At 35.9% G+C, this 25742-nt stretch overlaps 1 protein-coding gene across 1 annotated transcript in view; it reads left to right on the top strand.

Annotated features, from left to right (window-relative positions):
- atp6v1b2 (ATPase H+ transporting V1 subunit B2) overlaps positions 1-24224 on the top strand; it is a 40400-nt gene extending 16176 nt beyond the window's left edge. Inside the window, exons 7-14 of the mRNA XM_058788789.1 lie at positions 2813-2914; positions 2989-3086; positions 3426-3549; positions 5727-5877; positions 5966-6048; positions 6149-6253; positions 10475-10604; positions 23275-24224. Of these exons, the coding sequence (XP_058644772.1) occupies positions 2813-2914; positions 2989-3086; positions 3426-3549; positions 5727-5877; positions 5966-6048; positions 6149-6253; positions 10475-10604; positions 23275-23411 (930 nt within the window). The 3' untranslated portion in view covers positions 23412-24224. The remainder of the gene's footprint in view (positions 1-2812; positions 2915-2988; positions 3087-3425; positions 3550-5726; positions 5878-5965; positions 6049-6148; positions 6254-10474; positions 10605-23274) is intronic.
- Positions 24225-25742: the final 1518 nt, after the last annotated feature.

Raw genomic sequence — 25742 nt, 5'->3', positions numbered from 1 at the left:
CAATGTTTACATTAGCATTTTGCACCGTCGTCTAATTGTAATATGCAATCACTTCCACTGCACTTTACACCTTGTCTATAGTAATAACCATCTGTATATATATTATATTGATAGTACATATCACCTGTAAATTCTGTTTATAGTAATAGCCATCTGTATATTTATTCACTATACATACTCACCTGTAAATTCTGTTTATAGTAATAACCATCTTTCTATATATATTTATACATATATTCAGTACATATCCTTGTCCTGCACTTATTCAACCACTGTATATCATGCACTTGCTGCTATTGCACTTCTGGTTAGACCTAAACTGCATTTCGTTGCCCTGTACCTGTACTTGTGTAATGACAATAAAGTTGAATCTAATCTAATCTAATCTAATTTAGACCGCCACTTGATTTGAACGCAAAGCGCCTGGTGTGTGCGTGTGTGTGATACCTCTTAGTTCTCCTAGACGCAGTGCTGCGCGACTAACTTTTTTTTTTTTTTTATTAGATAATTATCAAGTGTTAAAAAATAGAAGCAAATAAAGTGTGTGAGTACACATACAATATCCATATGTATGTAATTTTAATGCTATGGCCTTGTGTAGATATTTAAACATGGACATCTTTAAGCATGACTGTTGAAATTAAATGGTAACATTTAACAATAAAAGTCCATTCGTAGCATTAATGAAAACTGTAGAAGTATTGTTCCTTGTTAGAGTGTTTTCATTTCAACATTCACTATTAGCTACTAATAGGCTATATTTTTACATTTTAAAGTTTCTTCTTTTAACATTAGCAAATTATGAAATAACTTTAATGATCAATATAGTAAATAATATTAATATTTTTATTCATTTACAAAGTATGGTTCAGTACTGTTGCTGCTTTTTTTTTTTTTAAATAGTAAAGCACTAGCTCTCTTTCAGTATCCATTTTGAAAACTATCGGTTGATTAATCGGTATCGGCCAGTGTGGTCCAACCTAGCTATCGGTATCGGTAAAATCCACTATCGGTCGACCTCTAATATTTATATAATTTCATATTAATATCATACAAATAGTGCCGTTTTTTTCTGCAGAAGTCAGCATGATTACAAATGATATTGATTTTTTAATTTTCTTAACAAGAAGTTAATATTAAGAGACTTATGTTTTAGACACCGCATTTCCTGCTTTTGCTCTATTTCACCAACAAAAATCATTCCAAACACAGCCACTGCACTGTTTTGCATCTCTGAGCAACATGACAGTGTTTAGTTCCTTGAATGAATCAACCGTTTAAATGATTTGGTTCCATCGCAATGACTCACTTGTTAACACTGACTTGCTGCCACCTACTGGTGGTTTTAATTTCACATTTAAAGTGTCTTCATTTTTAAAAAAATAATTTCAAACATCTGTTTTCAACGTTTTATGTTTCAAATATCAAAACATTATTTATGCATTTGTAACTGCAGGTTAAAGTTTTCTATGTCCCTCTGAGCTACATTAAACAGTGTGTAAATACATCTAAATGCCACTTTAGATGCATCTTCTGTGTTTCCTCTGCCTTGCAAAGATCAATTTTGTTGATCAAATTTGTTTGATTTTCATTTGCTTGGTAACAGCCCAAATGCAATAATTTGACTCAACAGATGATGCACACTTGTAGAAAAACAAACAAAAAAAAAACTTATAGGAAAAGATTAATTTCTGTCACTGCTGTCAACTGACCACACAGAACATGAAGAATATCAAAAAATTTCAGGAGTCAGCTGTCCACAGTAATCTTTAAGATACCAGCACAATAACACACTCAGCAAAATATCATCTTAATTATCATTATCTATAAAATCCCAGAAAATATCAAGATATTTTTTTGGTCAATATCGCACACACCTAATTCATGTTATTTAATTTACATAATTAATTGATAATAATTGTTTAAATCAATATAATAATGTTTTTGACTTATCAATTTTCTTAAAAATGGTTTAAAGGCTGAAATGTAAATTTGATCATTTTATAAAACTTATGATACATTTGTTGTCAAATTGTATTGGTGATTTCAAATATGAAATTTAATTGTAAGCTTTGCAAACAGTTTTGGAGAATTTGATGATTCCCCATTCAAAGAGATAGGAGCTGCACTTGCATGCCCAAGATTTCCATTTTGCTGTCAGAAGTGCACAAGCCTTCTTTGCTAATCTCCGCTAAACTTCACAGACTTCATTGAATGAGCGTCGCCGAGCGCATGTGCGCCGAACAAACAGAGCTCAATGAAATAGGAGCGCAATAATTGAATAATTGCAGAGTTTGAAAAATCCTTGTTGATGTGGGTGAGGAGAAGTTCATCCATTTTGTTAAGAAGGGAACGGACATTCGCAAGAATGCTTGGGAATGTGGTTCGAAAGCCGTGCTTGCGGAGCTTAACCAGTGCGCTGGCGTGCTTTTCTCTTCTGCATCTGTATGCACATTTAAACAGCACCACTGTACCTCCGACTAGAATGTCCAACAAAACGTCTGAATAATCAAAAACCAGAAAAATATTGTCTGGGATGTGTTGCTTAATGTTAAGGAGTTTGTCTCTGGTAAAACTTATAGAAGAAGAATGACAAAACACAGAACAAACAAACAAAAACAGCAGAAGAATTGCAAAGCTCAGCATCGTGGCTGCCATTTGCGGCACCATCTTGATGTTAATAGTAATTAACAATATAATTAGCTATATCGTGTAAAATACCCAAAATGCCCATTTTAATTCAAGTGTAATTAACTAACAATTGAACCTTGAACCTGTTTTTTTCTCACTGTAATGTAACTGTGTTTTTCAGATTGCTGCACAGATTTGTCGTCAGGCGGGATTGGTGAAGAAGTCCAAAGATGTGATGGATTACAGCGAGGAGAACTTTGCCATTGTGTTTGCTGCCATGGGGGTGAGGAGCACTTCTGATTGAAAGTCTACATCCATACCAATGGGAAATCTTCATGAAGTTACTTGTGTCTTTAGGTCAACATGGAGACTGCAAGATTTTTTAAGTCTGATTTCGAAGAGAACGGGTCCATGGACAATGTGTGCCTCTTTTTAAATTTGGCCAATGATCCCACGTAAGTATTCTCTCAAATATTCTTGAAAGTTTAAGGTATAGTTCACCCAAAAATGAAATAATGTCATAATTAACTCACTCTCATGTCATTCCAAACACAAATAGCCTTTTGGGTTTCAAATATGCATAAAAGCACCATAAAAACATCCGTAGTCTAAATGATTCCAGGTGGACGAAAATTAAATGCTTTACAGAAGAGCAACCAGTCCAATCCTTCAGAATGTCATGTAGGTTTGGAATGACATGAACGTGAGTAAATAATGACTCAAAAAAAAAAAAAAAAACATTTTCTAAGTATTTTAATGTGACTTGGACCAAAATGTTTGATTTCCTGTTGCAGGATTGAACGCATCATCACCCCTCGCCTTGCGCTTACCTCAGCTGAGTTTCTGGCTTACCAGTGTGAGAAACACGTGCTGGTCATATTAACTGACATGAGCTCTTATGCTGAGGCTTTACGAGAGGTACGATGTGTTAATTTTAAGGCTGTCAAATCGATTAATTGCATTTAATCTCATCCAAAATAAAAGTTTGTATTTGCATAATATATAAATATACTAGTGCTGTCAAACGATTAATCGCAGTTAATCGCATCCAAAATAAAAGTTTTTGTTTACATAATATATGTGTGTGTACTGCGTATATGTACAGGTGCTGGTCATATAATTAGAATATCATCAAAAAGTTGATTTATTTCACTAATTCCATTCAAAAAGTGAAACTTGTATATTATATTCATTCATTACACACAGACTGATATATTTCAAATGTTTATTTCTTTTAATTTTGATGATTAGAGCTTACAGCTCATGAAAGTCAAAAATCAGTATCTCAAAATATTAGAATATTTTCATTTGAGTTTGAATAAATGACCATCCCTACAGTATAAATTCTGGGTGTCTCTTGTTCTTTGAAACCACAATAATGGGGAAGACTGCTGACTTGGCAATGATCCAGAAGACGAACATTGACACCCTCCACAAAGAGGGTAAGTCACAGAAGGTCATTACTGAAAGGTGTGGCTGTTTACAGAGTGCTGTATCAAAGCATATTAAATGCAAAGTTGACTGGAAGGAAGAATTTGGGTAGGAAAAGGTGCACAAGCAACAGGGATGACCACAAGCTTGAGAATACAGTCAAGCAAAGCCGATTCAAACACTTGTGAGAGCTTCACAAGGAGAGAACTGAAGCTGGAGTCAGTGCATCAAGAGTCACCACGCTCAGACGTCTTCAGGAAAAGGGCTACCAAGCCACTTCTGAACCAGAGACAATGTCAGAAGCATCTTACCTGGGCTGTGGAGAAAAAGAACTGGACTGTTGCTCAGTGGTCCAAAGTCCTCTTTTCAGATGAAAGTAAATTTTACATTTTATTTGGAAATCAAGGTCCCAGAGTCTGAAGGAAGAGTGGAGAGGCACAGAATCCATGTTGCTTGAAGTCCAGTGTGAAGTTTCCACAGTCAGTGATGATTTGGGCTGCCATGTCATCTGCTGGTGTTGGTCCACTGTGTTTTCTGATGTCCACAGTCAACGCAGCCATCTACCAGGGAATTTTAGAGCACTTCATGCTTCCTTCTGTTGACAAGCTTTATGGAGATGCTGATTTCATTTTCCAGCAGGACTTGGCACCTGCCCACACTGCCAAAGGTACCAAAAGCTGGTTCAATGAACATAGTGTTACTGTGCTTGATTGGCCAGCAAACTCGCCTGACCTGAACCCCAGAGAGAATCTATGGGGTATTGTCAAGAGGAAGATGAGAGACACCAGACCCAACAATGCAGAAGAGCTGAAGGCCACTATCAGAGCAACCTGGGCTCTCATAACACCTGAGCAGTGCCACAGACTGATCGACTCCATGCCACGCCGCATTGCTGCAGTAATTCAGGCAAAAGGAGCCCCAACTAAGTATTGATTGCTGTACATGCTCATACTTTTCATTTTCATACTTTTCAGTTGGCCAAGATTTCTAAAAATCCTTTCTTTGTATTGGTCTTAAGTAATATTCTAATATTTTGAGATACTGATTTTTGACTTTGATGAGCTGTAAGCTCTAATCATCAAAATTAAAAGAAATAAACATTTGAAATATATCAGTCTGTGTGTAATGAATGAATATAATATACAAGTTTCACCTTTTGAATGGAATTAGTGAAATAAATCAACTTTTTGATGATATTCTAATTATATGACCAGCACCTGTATATAAAGACAAACACATACAGCATATATTTTGAAAATATCTGCATGTATTTACATGTATAGGTTTATATTCTTATAAATAAATTATATCATATATAAATATATTTAATATAGACATGCATGTGGGTGTAATTATATATACATAATAAATATACACAGTACACACACACACATTATGTAAACAAAAACTTTGGATGCGATTAATTGCAATTAATCATTTGACAGCACTAAAATATACATATTTCTTAAATATATACAGTACATGTCTGTATATATTTATATATGCATATAAATATATATAGCACACACACATATATTACGTAAACTTTTATTTTGATTGCGATTAATCGATTTGGCATCCCTAGTGAATTTATACTGACAGCCATTAGCATCAAGGCTAAACATGCTACTCGTGACTGTGCATTAAACCCTATCATCTTGAAGGTCTCAGCAGCTAGAGAAGAGGTTCCTGGTCGACGTGGTTTCCCAGGTTACATGTACACTGATCTGGCAACAATATACGAGAGGGCCGGACGTGTGGAGGGGCGCAATGGCTCCATCACCCAAATCCCAATCCTCACTATGCCCAATGATGGTTAGCAAACCTACTTGTTCATACTCTTCTTTTAATACTTTAATCATCATAAATGGTTTACTTGCTTAATTTCATCTCCTGTCCACAGATATTACCCATCCTATTCCCGATTTAACCGGCTACATCACTGAGGGTCAAATTTATGTGGACAGGCAGCTTCATAACAGACAGGCGAGTAATGGAAACAAGCTCACAGTCTGAATATTAGTTATTTAGTACATGATTGAATCCTTTGTGCTGTTTAATAGCAACTGTTGATATTTCTATACAGATCTTTCCTCCCATCAATGTGCTACCTTCTTTGTCTCGATTGATGAAGTCAGCCATTGGTGAAGGAATGACACGCAGAGACCACTCAGATGTCTCTAATCAGCTGGTAAGTATGGAATTTTACATCATTTTAAATTAGCTAATTATGTCTAAAGATATAATCATTTTTGGTAAAACTTTATTTTAAGGTGTCCTTGTTACACGTTACATGTACTTACTATTATAATAGCAATAAATTATGCATAATTACTAGTGCCCCGATTGATCGGCTACCAATCACTATCGGCCGATAATCGCTTTTGGATGTTTGATCGGCGGTCTCTATAAAGGCCGATCTCATAAACTGATCTCAAGCTGATGACGCACCTGCCGTGAGACGTTTGGCATGACATGCAGCGGCACCGTCTCAGTCTCTGTCCAGCACAGGCAAAATAATTTTAATGCTGAAGGTGAGGTACAATTCATATTTCTTCATTAAATAACTTATAAAGTAATTTGAAAACCTAATGTGAGACGTAATTCCAATTCCTTTTAATTCTTGCCCGTGTTTAACCATTCAGCACTCGTGCGCTCTCTTGGAGACTCTCTTGGCGCACACACATAACGCCAGGTTCACACATACTCCGTTTGCAGTGTATATGTGGTGTGTATTTTTTTCCACGCTCATGTTACATGCAACATGGTTGCAGTCCGGCAGTGCATTCCATGAGCGGTGCGTCTGCAGCAGTGCAGTGATCGTTTCCGCACCGAATTTAAGTGAGTTTGAATTAAAGTGACAGCGCATTGTTTGCAGTAAATATGAACATGGATTGACATGAAAATGTAGTAATTGCACCATAAATGCATATAATTAAAGTCTACTGTGTAAAAGAGCACTTTTAGATAAACAGAGCAATAATAGATGGCACTCGTGGAGGTAGTAAAACAAAGTTCTTTATGAATCGCAGGATTGCTTGTAATAAAGATTTAAATGCAAAAGAAAAGGCACTAAAGCTGATTGTTTCTGTCAATGGTAAGTTTTAATTTAGAATGTTTGTGATAACGTAAGAAAAGTAGTTTAAATGTTTTGCCACTTGCTTGAGCAACTTAATAGACTAAATCTAGCAGTAAATGCAAAGTAAAAAGCATTGAATAATGTTTTGCTTATATTTATTACGTTTAAACACATCTATGAAGGATTGTATTACTGTACTGTGAAGAAAAAAAAAGAATCACAATGCTTAAAAAGCATTTTCAGTAACTATGTTTGGATTTGAAATCAAAATAACGGATAAATGTTGTGTTGGTGGTAAACAGCCACGGATCAGTAGCGGACTTGGTGTGAAAGTACAAAGCACTGCAAATGTAGTATGTGTGAACCTGGTGTAAAAGTCCGCCTCATGAAATCAAGCTTGTGCTGTGTGTAGGCTATTGTGCAACAATTGCACAATTGTAAAAACAAAAATGCACCGCATGATCAAACATTTAGGTGAGATAAATATATTTTTTGAAAAATGTCTAAAAATGCCTCCCTCCACCACGCGGCTAAAGTTTACCATCTCTCAGAGAGCGGCTCGGAAGAGAGGGGTGGGGTGAGCAGAGCTCATTTGCATTTAAAGCAACATGCAATAAAACAGCTTGCTGTAGACAGAGCTGTTTTTGACAGGGTAAAAACGGTGTTGTTTTACACTACCACTGAGAAATTTTAACCAAACTATGTTACAGACTTTTCAATAAGATCCTAAAGAATCATATCAACTTGTGGAGAATGGGCATCCTATGACCCCTTTAAATGTATAAATATACGGTAACAAGGACACCTTAAAGTATACCTATTATGGGTAATAAAAGGTTCATATTTTGGTTTTGGGAGTCCCCAAAAACAGGTTGACATGCATGCAAGGTCAAAAAACACTTTCATTGTTTCATAATATGCATTTATTTTTACTCCCAAACGATTCACTCAATGATTTTTACTCCCAAACGATTCACTCCCTTCTTTGTGTGACGCTAATCGGTGGTGATTGGTCCGATTGGTCTCATTTCTATTTCATCATGTCTGTAATGCCTGATGAAGCAGTGTTTGTGAGCAGTGCTGCTTTGTGCACAGTGGGAACCGTTATTTTTACCACTCTAAAAGCGGTACCTAGTGGCAAAGAATGAATTTGCATTTTCATTCAGACCAACAAGTGGGCGGGCAATATGCTAATGTCAACATGAAACGACTCATTTCAATGATGCAGAATTGACTCTTTCTTTTGAGAGACAATAACTTTATAGACGGTGCACTTTAGGGCTTTTCACACTTGAAATTGTTAACCCTGGGTCATCCTAAACCCTGGATAAGCAGAATCCTGGGTTATCTGTAATCGTGTTTCACACTGCTCATACTATGCCTGGGGTTAACTGTTAACCCTGGGTATTCATTAACAGACGTTTCACACTGTACATTCCTAAACCCCGGTTAACGTTCTTATTTGCATATTTGCGGTGTCACTGTCTCTGATTGGACGAACAGCAATCAACCTGTTTACACGGCTTTTCCCGCATCTTATTAAAAACATCACCGCTTACGTCTTTAGATCAGCGAATATTGAGGAACAGCTGATCAGCTGTACAGGCAGGGATAGCCATTTTTAAATAAATTTAGTAGCAGAGCTACTGCAAGCGATTTAGTGCTGGAAATCCATTTATCCTAATGAGAGTGCAGGTCATGGTTGCTAAGCAACGGCAGCCGCCATGGGAGTGCAAGCTACACCCAGACAGCAACATAGTTTTGGCCCAAATCCAGCCCACATCTGGCCCGTGAGAAATCCTGCTTGCTGTCTGGGCAGGCTTTGGAAAGAAGGAGAATTAAACGCGTTTTTAGGCGCGACGTGAAGGCCTCATGACGCACAAAGACAAAAGTACAAAAGAAAGAAAACAAGGAGCAAAGTATGTGAATATTATCTTCTCACCGGCTGCAGTTTACACAACGCGCGTTTCCTGTTACTGACGAGCCTCGCTGCTAAATTTCTGATTGGCTGTCTGTTGCCAAGCGTCCAGCAGCAAGCAAACACCGCTCCGTTTCACACTGAACAAACTTAGCACCGCAATGTGGGGTTAACACCGGAGCAGGGTTTCATAACCCTGGGTAAAATGCGGTGTTAACACCGCTTTCAAATTACAGGCGTGAAATGTGTCTTTACCCAGGGTTAAAAGCGGTGTTTAGAACGACGATAACCCAGGGTTAAGCGCAGTGTGAAAAGCCCTTTTGAGATTTAAAACTTTGCAGAATGTTTTCATTTACTTAGATCTGTGTTACACACTGCATGAAAGGTAAAATAAACTGCACTTTAAAATAAATAAAATAAATGTTCATTTATATATATTTGCTCATATGTATATCTGGTTTATATACATATATTTCTTACATATATGAAATAAAATGAATATGACAATATTTTTACATATAATTACCAAATCTAAAATGACATACCATAAGATTAATTAAAAAAGTGTTTTTGAAAGAAGTATCTTATGCTCTTTAAGGCTGCATTTATTTGATCAAATTATTATACAATGTTAATATTCTTACAGTTAAATGAAAGTTCAAAAGAACAGCATATTTGAAATAGAAATATTTTATTTGAAATAGAAATATTTTGTTTCTTGTTTGTTTTTTGTCACTTTTGATAAATTTATTGTATTCTCGTTGAGAAAAAAAAAAAAAGTAGTATCACATTCTTCCAAAAAGAAAAGAAAAGAAATAACTTGCTTCCCCCAAACCTTTAAACTGTAGTGTAAAAAGAAAGAAATAAAGAACAGCAGCTCAGTGGTGACTAAAACAATCGAGTCTCTTTCACAAACAATTGTGTTGCAGTTTTTTCCCCCCTCCTGTAAATATTAGTTTATTTTATGCATCTGATGTTTTGGTCCCACTTTATATTAGGTGGCCTTAACTACTGTGTACTTACATTTAAATGAATCATTTGGTACAATGCATTTGTTGTGTACATACAAGTTTTTACATTGTACTTATATTTTTAAAAATACCTATATGTAATTACATCTGTAATTAATTTCTGTAATTACATTTAGAATTACACTGTTGACCCATCCCTTACACCTTAACCCACCCTTAAATTTACCCATATTACCAAACCTGTCCCTAACCTTACCCGTATCCCACCTCAATATCAGCAAAAGTGTTTTTCAATACAATATGACCACAATAAGTACATTGTACTTATTTTTTGATGTAAGTACATAGTAGTTAAGGCCACCTAATATAAAGTGTGACCGATGTTTTGAGCACATTATGTATGGGGTTTTAAATTTGATTTAAATTATTTCTCATCTTTTGCAGTATGCTTGCTATGCCATCGGGAAAGATGTGCAGGCAATGAAGGCCGTGGTTGGGGAAGAAGCACTGACATCAGATGACTTGTTGTACCTGGAGTTCTTACAGAAATTTGAGAGGAATTTTATTTCCCAGGGTGAGTAGCAACAGGAGAGCACGTGTGGAATGATACAAAAAAAATCTAGTCTTAAGGCCCTTTCACACAAAAAAATTTAACACATCTATTCAGCTGTCCTCAACCAAGCGCAAAACAAAATTTTCTCAAAACGCTGTGTAATATCAGTTTCAAAAGAAAAAAATATACTAGAATAAAAAGGATGTACTTCTGTCTTCAGTTAATTCTAATTCTTTGCAAACAGTTTACGAGGTATAAGCACCTCAATGATTATAAGTTATATTTGCCAACTGGTTTTCAGCACCGTACAAAGAAACAAAAACTTTAGTTTGCCATGAAGCATATGCTCACTTCAGTGTAAATAACACCTCAGGAATGCAGGCATGATTGTATTGAAAAATGCTTGTTTTTTTTGCTCTCATTATTCAAGTTTGGCATGCAAGGACGTTTATGAAGAAGAAAATATGGATAGGAAAAGGAAAAAATGTAATGTTAAATTTCTCCAAGAAACAAATCACCTCCATCTTTGATGGCATGAGGTTGATATCTAATATGTAGGACTGTGACGGTCGCCGTGACAGCCGCGTCACTGTCTTATGCCACTGGCAGTAGTGCAAGTGATGTCACACACTCTATAAAAAAACATAATACAAAGTTTTGTATGCAAGTGTTATAACAGTAACAGCTGCAAATTGTTTTATTTAGACTAAATCTGTGCTAATTCGCAAATTACCTCAAACTCCATATACAGCGTTTCTTTAGGTTGGCAGGTTTGAGCGCAGGAAAATACAGTTTATTCTGCATTCAGCAAATTAATTTTGTGTTGAGCGATGGACCTTGTTGGTAAATCAAATACTACATCACCGTTCTGGAGGATGCACCCATCCGCGTTTGTACAAGTGTGTTCAAGTTCCCGTGATCACAAATGGCCAGTTGGTCAGGGGATTTGCGAGGCTTTCGCCAAACTGGCCAAATACAAACAAGACAGCAGTTAATGGAAGATACTGACAAGAAATGTGGCAACATGCACGACGATTCCTATTCCACAGAGAGCACGTGCAGACGAAGAGTTAATGCGCCCGCTTGCTTGGTGCCGGAACAGTGAACCGTCTACACTAGACGGGACACTAGCCGCGTCGCAACATAACAGGTTGAGTCTGTCTATAAGAGAATGTGAAGCTATGTCATGCCACGTTGCAAGCTGGGGCGCCGCCGCCATTTTAAGAGGATCACCCTCTGCTGCAAATGTTGAAATTAATATGGATACCTGCTTATCTTTTGTTTTGTTTTTGCCTTTAAGTTAAATATTCACATTCTTCATTGGATCGTTTGCAGGGAAGAGAAGCTATTTTATCGCTTCGCATGATAATTAGATTTTATCTCTTGAGTTTTGCAGAATTTCGTTTAAAATGTTGATCTGATTACCGTGAAAACAGTGTCGCCTTTTGGACGCGAGCTGCTGCTTCCGCCATCATATAGTAGATTATACAAATTGTTCAACAAGCTGACAGAAGTTGGTCCATTTCTTTGTTGGAAACATTTAAAGTATAATTGTTGTCACTGTATATATTAATTTTTCCATGGCCACGGAGGAGAATCAGAGATTGTGTATCACATTCAACAAGCACACTGTATGTTTACAGTCATTGCCAAAAATATTGGCACCCTTGCAATTCTGTCAGAAAATTGTTGCACTTGCAAATGTTTTGGTACTCACATGTTTATTTTTTTATTTTTGCATTGGAACAACACAAAACCACAGAGAAGAAAAGTCAAATCTGATACAATTCCACACAGAACCCAAAAAAATGCACTGGACAAAATTATTGGCACCCTTAACTTAATATTTGGTAGCACCCCCTTTGGAAAAAAAAAAACTGAAATCATTTGCTTCCTGTGTGCGCACGTGCCTGCGTGTGTGTCATTGTATCTAGGGTTGGGGATGGATGCATCCAACTGAGATAGCATCATAATAGATTGATAACAGATATAAGTAGAGTAATAAAAAAAAACGGTCACACTTTATATTAGGTGGCCTTAACTACTATGTACTTACATCAAAAAATAAGTACAATGTACTTATTGTGTTCATATTGTATTGCAAAACACTTTTGCTGCTATTGAGGTGGGATATGGGTAAGGTTAGGGACAGGTTTGGTGGTATAGGTAGGTTTAAGGGTGGGTTAAGATGTAAGGGATGGGTCAACAGTGTAATTATAAATGTAATTGCAGAAATTAATTACAGATGCAATTACATATAGGTATTTTTAAAAATATAAGTACAATGTAAAAACATGTATGTACTCAATAAGTGCATTGTATCAAATAATTAATTTAAATGTAAGTACATAGTAGTTAAGGCCACCTAATATAAAGTGGGACCAAAAAAACAAATAAATATATAAATGGAAATAAATAAAGACTAATAATAATAATAGAGACAACAAATGTTATTAGCAACAATAACTATAATAATGATAATAATAATAAAAATAATGATTTCATCAAAATTGGGGAGGGGTGGAGTACAACGAAGAGGGCAAGTATAAATAATAATATTAATAATATTAATATTGGATTATACATTAATAAATGTTTAATAATTGGGGGGTACCTCCAATCCCACCGTGGCTATGACATATCAGAACTTAATTCCCCAGCCCATGTCACACCCCAACGGGGGTGCCAGGGAAGGATGCTGCTAGGCAACAGGGCCCAGAACCCGATAGCTCAGGGAGACGGCGGGGAGTCACAAGCCCCACCCGTATTACACCTCCACCACACTAGATACAGACCTGGATGTCACAGCCTACTGGGGACCGGAGGCCAAACTAAAAAGATGATGAAGAAGAAGAGGAGAAAGAAAGAAAGAGAGAGAACGAGGAGAAGAGAAAAAAAAAAAAGCACACACACATATATACAATACCAAAGGGCGTGAACATATGTATCTGTTTCATTTTGGGTGCAATGTGAACATGTTTCTGAAGTGAATCCCATTTTAAACAATTTCTGTCCGGTTAAGTGAAATCTGTGAAGTACTTTATATTGTACAAGTTGCAAGTTGGCATTTTTTGTCATAAAGTAGATATTTTTGCAGATTTGTGTCCAGAAATCGGCATCAGGAGCAATAGATAGGTCTGATTCCCACTTAGCATGTGGTAAACTTAATGTGTTGTCTGATTTTAATATTATTCTATATATTTTGGAGAGTAGTTTTTTTGAGGACGATATATTAATTAACTCTGAGATTAAAGGTGAGAGTTCTAGATTAACGGTTCGAATGTTAATTTTTGATTGGATAGATGATTTTTATTTGTAGATATTCCAAAAAACTATTACTCCTGATGCCGTATTCCTGGACCAAATATGAAAATGAGGCCAGATTATTTCTATGAAAGATGTGTTGGAGTTGTGTTATACCCTTTTCTGCCCATGTGTGTAAATTAAGTGGCTTTTTACTAACTATAATCTGGATTATTCCAAATGGAGGTGTATTTAGATGGAGCAAGAGGAGTGTTTGTTACTTGGTGAAATTTTGGACCACTCTTCTTTTGCAAACTGCTCCAGGTCATTCAGATTTGAAGGATGCCTTCTCCCTACTGCTGTTTTGAGATCTCTCCACAGGTGTTCTATGGGATTTAGTTCTGGACTCATTGCTGGCCATTTCAGAACTCTCCAGCGCTTTGTTTGTAACCATTTCTCAGTGCTTTTTGAAGTGTGTTTCGGGTCATTGTCCTGCTGGAAGACCCATGACCTCTGGTGGAGACGCAGCTTTCTGACACTGGCCACTATGTTGCGCCCCAAAATTATTTGGTAATCATCAGATTTCATGATACCGTTCACACAGTCAAGGCATCCAGTGCCAGAAGCAGCAAAGCAACCCCAAAACATCTTTGAACCTCCACCATATTTGACTGTAGGGACTGTTCTTTTCTTTGAAGGCCTCATTTCTTTTTCTGTAAACAGTGCCATGATGTCCTTTACCAAAAAGCTCTACTTTTGTCTCATCTGTCCACAGTACATTCTCCCAGAAGGATTGTGATTTTGTCATATAAGTTTTGGCAAACTCCAGTCTTGCTTTTTTATGCCTTTGTGTCAGCAGTAGTGTCCTCCTGGGTCTCCTACCATAGCGTCCCTTTTCATTCAGATGGTGACAGATAGTGGGAGCTGACACTGTTGTACCCTGTCTCTGAAGATCAGCTTGAATTTGTTTGGAAGTTAATCAGGGTTCTTTATCCACCATTCGAAAAATCCTTTGTTGTAATTTTTCATGAATTTTGTTCTTCTGTCCACGTCCAGGGAGGTTAGCTACAGTGCCATGGGCTGTAAACCTCTTGATGATATTGCGCACAGTGGACACAGGAACATTAAGATCTCTGGAGATGGACTTGTAGCCTTGAGATTGTCCATGTTTTTCCCACAATTTTTTCTCTCAAATCCACAGATAATTCTTTACACTTCTTTCTTTTCTCCATGCTCAGTGTGACACACAACACAAAGGTTGAGTCAGCTTTAATCCATTTTAACTGATTGCAAGTGTGACTACTATATTGCCCACACCTGTTACTTGCCACATGTGTCTAAATACAAGTTACAGGAGCATCACATGCTTGAAAAGCAATTATTTCTTACAATTTTGACAAGGTGCCAATAATTTTGTCCAGTCCATTTTTGAGTTCTGTGTGAAATTTTATCAAGGTTGACTTCTCTTCTCTGTTTTTTTTTGTGTTGTTGCAGTGCAAACAAAAACAATAAGCACGTGAATACCAAAACATTTGCAATTGGAACAATTTTCTGAGAGAAGTGTTGCATTTTCTGACAATTGCAAGGGTGCTGATATTTTTGGCCATGACTATATTTATTTCAACAAATGATAACTCAAATTAAATCACTGGAAGCTTCTGAACAGTTTTGTAGCATTTTAAAATGCTTTTTTAATGTACTAAGACAGTGATGATAAAAGACATACAGACGTGCCTAGAATATTAACACAACTTGTTTAAACATTAAGTGTTTTCCTCCCTTTAGAAAACCGTAATAAATGCTTATGCATTAAGTTCATATTTTTGGTTCGTCAGTTTCTCTGCGCATAGTATGCTTTATTAGCAAGGTGTGTACAGAATGTGGTCTTTAATACTGTCTCCGTGCATGAGAGGAAAACGTGTTGCGTTCACAATTTGGGCTTATGTGTATCTGCACATAGTATGCTTTACAATTGTGTCATCACTATCTTGGTACTTTAAGAAACATTTGTATTAAGCCTTATGTCCCTGTTCAAGTTCGCTAATTCACAAGCCGAGTGAGAATCATACTCGCAAAGGTGATGTTAATTATTAAACCAAACAATTCAAAACTTTCAAAAACACGCAGCAATGTGATCCTTTTATTGAGTGACAGGCAGTGGGTTAATCACTGACATTATTAATAGATTTACTATCCGGCGTCGTCTTGTCATCTCCGCGACCTGCTTCCATTGGGGTTTTTTTACACAGAGAAAAGGCAAAAAAAAAACTGTCCCGTTTTCTCTCAGAACGAGTACCAGAGTTACTTTTGTAATTCTCGATGCAGCATGAATGACATACAATGGTGACATTTTTCACAATCACAACAGAAAATCAAAATACTGCCCTGAACTCAATAGTGGAGAGGCAGTGCAATCCTCTAAGTATGGCGGATAAACAAAGCAGTTTCCCAGAACGCAATGCGGCGTGACATCAGCTTCACATTCTCATATTCATAGCTTTCAGTCATGTGACCGGCTCAAAGACTTGGAGGGCAAAACATCCATAGAGCTCCGGAGGTTGACGTCACGCAATCTAAACACCAACATTTCGGCAGGCAACTAGGAGAGCGCTAGAGCGGCCATAGCATTGGTATCGACAGTTGTAGAACAATAATTTAAAACCAGACTATTTAGACCTTACAAACCGTACACCATTTTAACATGGTGGGCAGCTGCTGTACACCAGGATGCCAGAACATGCAGGGGAAAGCTAGGGTTGCCAACCGCCCTGTATTAGCCGGAGCCCAGGACATCTCGTACATTGGGCTTAATTTATGTGTCCTGTACGTGATCTCCCTTGGCCAGTTTCTTGCCCCCTCACGCAGTATTCGTTAAGTAAATCAGAAAGTCCTGAACATAACTGTTCAAGGAAGGCTGCAGAATCCTCTGGCGGCTGGTCGCTCCCGCTTCACAATAAGCGGCGCTCGCGCTAAGGCCAATTCCGTCCATGTTTTTTGGCAAATACAAACAACGTGATTATTTTGCATGAGTCCAACATCCAGCCTCACAAGAAAACATGCAATGTAGCTGAGACATGATCAATAAGGGAAACCGTCTTTCACTATTGCAAAATAGAGAAAAAACATATTACATTTGAGTAAGCTTCTTAACCTTGTAGCTTGTATCTTATTCGTAAAAAAACACACAAAATGACCAATGAAAAAAAAAAAAAAAGTGTCGAGCACCAAAAGCAGCCCATATTAAATCTATAAGTTATCTTTAATTGAAAATATGCATTTTTCTATATACACAGGTGATTGTCCCATAAAGCAAAGGGGAAATCATTTTATCGTATTCCTAAGGATCCCGATAGACGACTAAAATGGTTCACTGCAATAAAACATGCTAACAAACACAACATTTAGGATTAAACGGGTAAGATTTCATGACATTTATGATGTCTACTGTACTCACAGTGATCTAGTTATGCTGGCTACCTACAAGGACAGCTAGGGTCAATTTACGTTAGCTAACAACACAGTTGACTTAACCTTCCGGTGACGACATTTTTACAGTCTATGGTTTTAGCCGGCAGACTCCTGAATATTCATCAAAAAATTAGATTGCGTCCATTTGTACCCCTCCAGGCTTTTGTAGGCTTTTAAAGAGTCTCCAGAGTAACATAAGGAGGGAAAGTTGATGAGGTAGTTGTACATATCAGGATACTGCAGGTCAGGAAATCTATCCGTTCATTTATTGATACACGTTAAAAGCACCCTGGGGGCATTACAGGGATCTGTTATGTTTAATCTATTAACAGGGTTCCTGCGGGTCCTTAAAAAGGCTTACATTTACTTTTATCAAATTTAAGGTCATAAAAAGTCTTAAATTGTACAAGTCTTTAATTATGATTTCACGAGTTCTTAAATTTGGGTACAGACCAGAATTGAGATAAAGCTTAATGTGAGGATTAAACCTCAAAAGGCTATAAATAAATTTGAGCACTGCACCTTTCAAAGTCCAGTGTTGCTCTGCTTTGGGTTCTGCTGTTACCGCGGAAACCGTTCCAAAAGCACCTCCTGCTGGCAGAGAATGAATATGCATGTTCAATAAGGCTGTTATTGTGAGTAGGGTATTCCTGCAATAAATAAATATATATATATTTATATTTATATATATATACACACATACATACATATACAGGTGCTGGTCATATAATTAGAATATCATCAAAAAGTTGATTTATTTCACTAATTCCATTCAAAAAGTGAAACTTGTATCTTATATTCATTCATTACACACAGACTGATATATTTCAAATGTTTATTTCTTTTAATTTTGATGATTAGAGCTTACAGCTCATCAAAGTCAAAAATCAGTATCTCAAAATATTAGAATATTACTTAAGACCAATACAAAGAAAGGATTTTTAGAAATCTTGGCCAACTGAAAAGTATGAAAATGAAAAGTATGAGCATGTACAGCACTCAATACTTAGTTGGGGCTCCTTTTGCCTGAATTACTGCAGCAATGCGGCGTGGCATGGAGTCGATCAGTCTGTGGCACTGCTCAGGTGTTATGAGAGCCCAGGTTGCTCTGATAGTGGCCTTCAGCTCTTCTGCACTGTTGGGTCTGGCATATCGCATTTTCCTCTTCACAATACCCCATAGATTTTCTATGTGGTTAAGGTCAGGCGAGATTGCTGGCCAATTAAGAACAGGGATACCATGGTCCTTAAACCAGATACTGGTTGCTTTGGCACTGTGTGCAGGTGCCAAGTCCTGTTGGAAAATTAAATCTGCATCTCCATAAAGTTGGTCAGCAGCAGGAAGCATGAAGTGCTCTAAAACTTCCTGGTATACGTCTGCGTTGACCTTGGAACTCAGAAAACACAGTGAACCAACACCAGCAGATGACATGGCACCCCAAACCATCACTGACTGTGGAAACTTTACACTGGACCTCAAGCAACGTGGATTGTGTGCCTCTCTTCTCTTCCTCCAGACTCTGGGACCCTGATTTCCAAAGGAAATGCAAAATTTACTTTCATCAGAGAACATAACTTTGGACCACTCAGCAGCAGTCCAGTCCTTTTTGTCTTTAGCCCATGCGAGACGCTTCTGACGCTGTCTGGTGTTCAAGAGTGGCTTGACACAAGGAATGCGAAAGCTGAAACCCATGTCTTGCATACGTCTGTGCGTAGTGGTTCTTGAAGCACTGACTCCAGCTGCAGTCCACTCTTTGTGAATCTCCCCCACATTTTTGAATGGGTTTTGTTTCACAATCCTCTCCAGGGTGCGGTTATCCCTATTTCTTGTACACTTATCTACCACATCTTTTCCTTCCCTTCGCTTCTCTATTAATGTGCTTGGACACAGAGCTCTGTGAACAGCCAGCCTCTTTTGCAATGACCTTTTGTGTCTTGCCCTTCTTGTGCAACGTGTCAATGGTTGTCTTTTGGACAACTGTCAAGTCAGCAGTCTTCCCCATGATTGTGTAGCCTACAGAACTAGACTGAGAGACCATTTAAAGGCCTTTGCAGGTGTTTTGAGTTAATTAGCTGATTAGAGTGTGGCACCAGGTGTCTTCAATATTGAACCTTTTCACAATATTCTAATTTTCTGAGATACTGAATTTGGGATTTTCCTTAGTTGCCAGTTATAATCATCAAAATTAAAAGAAACATTTGAAATATATCAGTCTGTGTGTAATGAATGAATATAATATACAAGTTTCACTTTTTGAATGGAATTAGTGAAATAAATCAACTTTTTGATGATATTCTAATTATATGACCAGCACCTGTGTGTGTGTGTGTGTGTGTGTGTGTATGTATGTGTACATATGTATGTATGTATGTGTGTGTATATATATATATATATATATATATATATATATATATTATATTTATATATATATATATATATATATATATATATATATATATATATATATATATATATATATATATATATTTATATTTATATTTATATTTATATTTATATTTATATTTATTTATTTATTTACTTTTATTATTTTATTTTATTTACTTATTTTTTGTATGCATTATGTCAGGTCTTCCAGCCAGTTCTATCAAACCTTTACAATTAATCCAGAATGCGCAGCAAGATAAATTTTTAATGAGCCAGAAAGAATGAAGAAGGTCACACCTCTCTTTATCAATTTGCACTGGCTACCAATAGCTGCTCGCATTAAATTCAAAGCATTAATGTTTGCCTACAAAACCACCACTGGCTCTGCTCCCCTTTACCTAAATCCATTACTTCAGACTTATGTGCCCTCTAGAAGCTTGTGTTCTGCAAGTGAAAGTCGCTTTATTGTTCATCCCAAAGAGGCACAAAATTACTTTCACAGACTTTTAAATTAAATGTTCCTTCCTGGTGGAGTGACCTGTCCAACTCTATCCCAGCAGCTGAGTCCTTAGCCATCTTCAGGAATCAACTAAAAACACATCTCTTTCATCTTTATTTGACCCTCTAACTCTAACACTCTATTCTAATTCTATTCTTTAAAAAAAAAAATCTATTCATTTACTGCCGGGGTGCCCAGCCCTGTTCCTGGAGATCTACCTTCCTGGAGAGTTCAGTTCCAACCCTGATCAAACACAACTGAACCAACTAATTAGGATCTGAAGGAGCGCTTGATAATTACAGACAGGTGTGTTTGATCAAGGTTGGACTGAACTGTTTAAAAAAAAAACACCACTAGCTTTTCTAATCTTTTTGTATTCTATCTGTTTATTGAATATTCTATCTGTTTTATTTTTATTTATTATACAATTAACAAAAGCAAAAAAGGCCTCTAACACTAGCTTGCTCTATTCTTTTTCTATTCTTTTTTCTTTTTATTTATTATATAATAAAAAAATAAATAAAAAAAAAACCCTTGCTACGTGTACTGCGTTAGGCTAAATGAGACTTGTTATAGCACTTGCATATCGTTGCTCTTTTGTTGATTTTGATTGCTTCCATTGTCCTCATTTGTAAGTCGCTTTGGATAAAAGCATCTGCTAAATGACTAAATATTAGTGGCTCATTTTTTTATAGCACTTGCTATTCAATTCTGTATATTATTATTTTTAAGGAATTATGTAGTTGTTTAATTGTAATTATTGTCCTAACCAACTCCTAACCCTAAACATACCCGTTGGTAATCCTCTTTAAATATTTAACCTCATTTATTTCTATGTATTCTGGTTTTAAATTCAGTTTTCTTGGAAAGAAGATTTGTGTCTGTGCGAGACTTCAGTTCATTAGCCGCAGTGCAGCTTCACGTGTGATGTGTGACCCACTTAAAGTGCAGTAAACTGTAAAACAAAACGGTACAAATTAGTGTGATTATTAGTACTAATAAATGTAAAATAATTTAAATACAAATACTAATTTACAGCATGCAGCAGCACAATAAACTGTTTTGCACAGCCAAAAAGGCTAAATGGAGATTGCTGACTCCCCTCAAACAGTTCACGCTAGCTCTTACATTAAAAATAAGATGGAAAGATAAAAAATTAATAGTTTCCATGGATCTAGTCTTTGCATCTGTTTGTTTGATGTTTGAATCAGGTCTCCTCTGTTGGAGTAGATAGCGCTGTCCCAAAAAAATAGGGTCCTGTGTTACTGCAGCCTCTGGTATTGCAGGAACATTGGGTTATTTTTTGTTCAGACCAATGCGAAAAATTGACCCATGTTTTTACCCTGCAAACACGCAGAGCTGTAAATGTGAACTGGTGGATCGATAAGAAGATAATTCATTATAAAAATCTAAACCGTAAAATGTGTTTGTATGTTATTTAATTAATATAATAATTTATTGATAATAATTGTTTAAATTAATATAAAAATTAATACTTTTGACTCATCCGTTTTCTTAAAAAATGGTTTAAAAGCTAAAATGTGAAGTGTCATTTTATAAAACTTTTTGTGAAAACTTCTATTTGAACTGTAAGTCATGCTTTTTACAGTCATTTTACAGTTTAATAGTTTACCATAGACATTGCCCTACCCTGCTCATATGGTATTAATTTTATTTGTGCAGGTCTTAAAAAGGTCTAAAAAAGTCTTAAATTTGAGCTTAAAAATCCTGCAGCAACCCTGAGTTATGCTATGTACAGGTCTATGTCTTTTGAATTAAAGTGTGCAGTGAACTCCGTTGCCTTGAAACTCATGCTGGCGCCATTCATTGAATATTCGCTCCCGGCTGTTCTTGCCTGCCAGCATGGTGGTGTAAACAGAATGGGTCACGTGACGTCCAGAGCTCTATACAGGTGCTGGTCATATAATTAGAATATCATCAAAAAGTTGACTTATTTCACTAATTCCATTCAAAAAGTGAAACTTGTATATTATATTCATGTAATTAATGAATATAATATACAAGTTTCACTTTTTGAATTCACCTGTAGAACTGCTGCACAAGCGTGTCAATTTTAATCTGTTTCCCAGCCGCAAATATTTAGATCACCTCTCGAAAGAATAAAACAAAGGTATTTCTGAACAAAATGCAAGTTTTGGCCATTTGCAATCCATATTAAGCACCCGCGGCAATATTTCAATCATAAACAGTGTGACAAAACGTTGTAAAAACACTTAAAGTGCCATAATATATTTAAAACTGGAATATGAAAAGATCAAATTCAGTATTCACCATATTAATGTTGCATAGTTTACATAGACAAGCAAATGAGGCCGGAATATGAATGCAATCCGCTTAACGGTTCAGTGTTTTCCTTCTAATGGTTTACTATGGGAAGCCATTTAATGTGAAACTTTGCACATTGCGGTTATATTCTGGCTTCATCTTCTTGCCTGTATAAAATATACATCATCAATAAGGTGTTTATTGAATTTCGCCTTTTAATATCTGCATTTTACTACATTATTACTTGATGAAATCTGCGTAAAAATAACTAGTGGTCAGTGGAGCAAAGCTTCTTTTGCCTCACAGGTGGGCGTTCCTATAAGGGAGTGATGTCATGTGTAAACTTGTCATGTCGTGACTCGCCACATTCAGTGAAGACAGCATCACTGATTATATTGGTTTCTATAGTATTTTGTTGTGCCGTGCCACGCTGCTCTCGCCCGGTAAACAGGGTGTATTATCTTTATTATTTAAGGCTACTTTCTTATTTAAATGTATTATTTCTTTGATATATTAGTTTTAGTTTTTCAGGCTGCATTTTCACTGAAGGAAGTGCTAATAAACACGCAGGTTTCTTAATAGCCTCATTTATTTATTTTTTTGTGTTTCAAAATATATTTAAAATAAATTATATATATCACAACACGGCACCACCGATGGTAGTTAGTCCATTAAATTAATCCATTAAGTCCAAAAATCTGCCACTGTCACAGCCGTACTAATATGTAGTAATATATATAATTGTGTGAATGGTAACGGGCTGCAATATTATATATCTTCAGAATGAGCCTAACATGTTTTATGCCACAGGTGCATATGAGAACCGAACTGTGTTTGAAACACTGGACATTGGCTGGCAGCTGTTGAGAATCTTCCCCAAGGAGATGCTGAAGAGGATTCCTCAGAGCACTCTGGCCGAGTTTTATCCCCGAGACTCCAAACATTAGTCTTGCTTCCTTCCTCGTTTATTCATTTTGTGTCTCAATCAGCCGTGAATCTGTCCTCTACACTTCTAGATGTTACTCGCTCTCTCTGCTCAGATCAAGTATACTGAGCCTACATTGATGGAATACAAAGTTGTTTTGATTGCTGCTCTTGGTATTTATTTATTATGTAAGTGTTGCTGAATAGTAAATCAAATATTATATTGTTGCTACACTGCAGTGTGAAAGTTTTGTGTGTGTGTGTGTGTGTATGTGTAGCTCAGTGTGTCAAACTGTGTTCTGAACAGGGCAGGAAAGGCCAATATTTATTTTTGATGGCAAAATTTTAGAGCAACTAACAAAGCTATTACAAAGCAGCCTGTGTTTCAGAAGTGCCAAGTGGAATGTATAATGGCTTAATGTATTCTATGAATTTGTCATCATTATAATGAATGCACTCTGTATAAAAGTGCATATTTAACATGAAGTATGAAAAGAAGCCATATGTTCATAAAATGCATTAAAACGGAATAGAAAAGCATAGTGGCCCAATCAAATCAAAGGACGAAAACCAAACACTGAGCAATAGATTTATCTTTTGTCATGTACTATTAGTTACTTTACATTTTGTATAAAAATGTGCAATTTATGTTTGTGTAAGCAATATGCTTATAATTTATTTTGGTGACATGAATATATGTACTGTGTTAAAGTGCGTGATATCAAGTGAATTCATAATGAAGTGGTTGTTGTCCTAATGCATGAACGCTATATTGAAAATATGTATGTGAACACTCGCTTCATGAAATAAACCTTGATGTGGTATAAATGAATGATCATGCTGTTAGTAATCAAATATAATTCTTAATGGTTTAGTGTTTATTTTTATACAGATGTAATTTTTTGCAGTGAGGTGCATACTCATTTAACCGGAAAATATTGTAGTTTTGCTTAGCCATGTTCATGTAATTTACAAAGCCAGACAAGTTAAAAAACAAAGGTTTTGCAAACAATATATATATATATATATATATATATATATATAAATAAATAACATCAGACTGGCAAAATGGGTATCTCATTTTGTCACTCCATAATTCAGAAAATACTTAGAACAGACAGAAAACACTATATTTTGACAATTTTGGGGGGATTAAAATGTTGTATATAATCAAGAAAATTATATATGAACAAATCCCTCTGTAAAAACCTTCAGGATATAGGCAGGAATAAAAAATGTAAAGTTTGGTGTGTGTAAGTGCTACTGAAGTGGAGATTTATGGCTCAGTGTAGGAGAAAAAACTCATTTTGAGAAAACTGCCTTTAAAAATGTATTGTAATTGAAATCTATTGACACAAATAGATAAAGTGCTATAAAAGAAACACTTAACAGTGTCTTTTGGATGTTTTCGTTCTACTAGTCTGAAAAAACACTTCATGAAAAACCAAAAAGCCCAAAATCTCAAAATTGACAGGTGCATGAAAAAACAGTGTTTTTGCCTGCAGTGTCTCCCCTTAATTGGTTAAGAAATCAAATACTCTGCCAGACAATAACCAATAATTTGTATTATATAATATTTTTCCTAATTACAATTTTATGATTGGTTTATACAAACACATAAGGCAAAATAGTTTATGTGCTGTAATAAATTGTGTAAATTAGCACTGCATTATTCTTATACTTTTATTTATTTATTACCTGGAAATTACTTGAAATGACCTTTTTAATATAATAAATAAGAATAAAACAAATAAATAAAATAATGAAAGGCCTTGCTATGTCACAGTATCTTAAATGTATTAAACAAAAGCACAGTTTTTACAGCTTTTTTGCTTGTACTCTCCTTAATAGTGCTTATATAATTATCTAATTCCTTCAGCCACAGAAAAAAAAGAGGTTTCTGATTACTGAATTTGCAACAATGAATATGAAACTTAAGTATAATCGAAAGATTGATAATAAATGCCTCATTTTCCAAATTCTTACTATAGTTCACAAAGCCAAATATTAAATTTTCATATCATAAAAGAAAATTGCACAACAATTTATCATTTATATATCTAGAAACCTCCCACCATAACTTCTTTGTATATTCACAATACCAGAACATTATGAGGTTCTCTTTCTGGAAGTAATGAACAAAACGAACAATTTGCATCCATATCTTCAATAAAAATGTTTAGCAGGGTAAAATCTGTGCAGTATCTTAAATGAAATTTCCTTAATTTTATTTGTAATAAGATTAATTAAATCTCCAATTAATATTTCTAATAAACTTAGACCAATAGAAAATAACAGATGGCTTGCTAACAATTTCTGGTAACACTTTATTTTGATGGTCCCTTTTGAACATT

This window comes from Onychostoma macrolepis, chromosome 10 (genome assembly GCF_012432095.1).
Source record: "Onychostoma macrolepis isolate SWU-2019 chromosome 10, ASM1243209v1, whole genome shotgun sequence".
In the NCBI taxonomy this organism is placed as follows: domain Eukaryota; kingdom Metazoa; phylum Chordata; class Actinopteri; order Cypriniformes; family Cyprinidae; genus Onychostoma; species Onychostoma macrolepis.
This window is presented reverse-complemented; position numbering and strand designations above follow the sequence as displayed.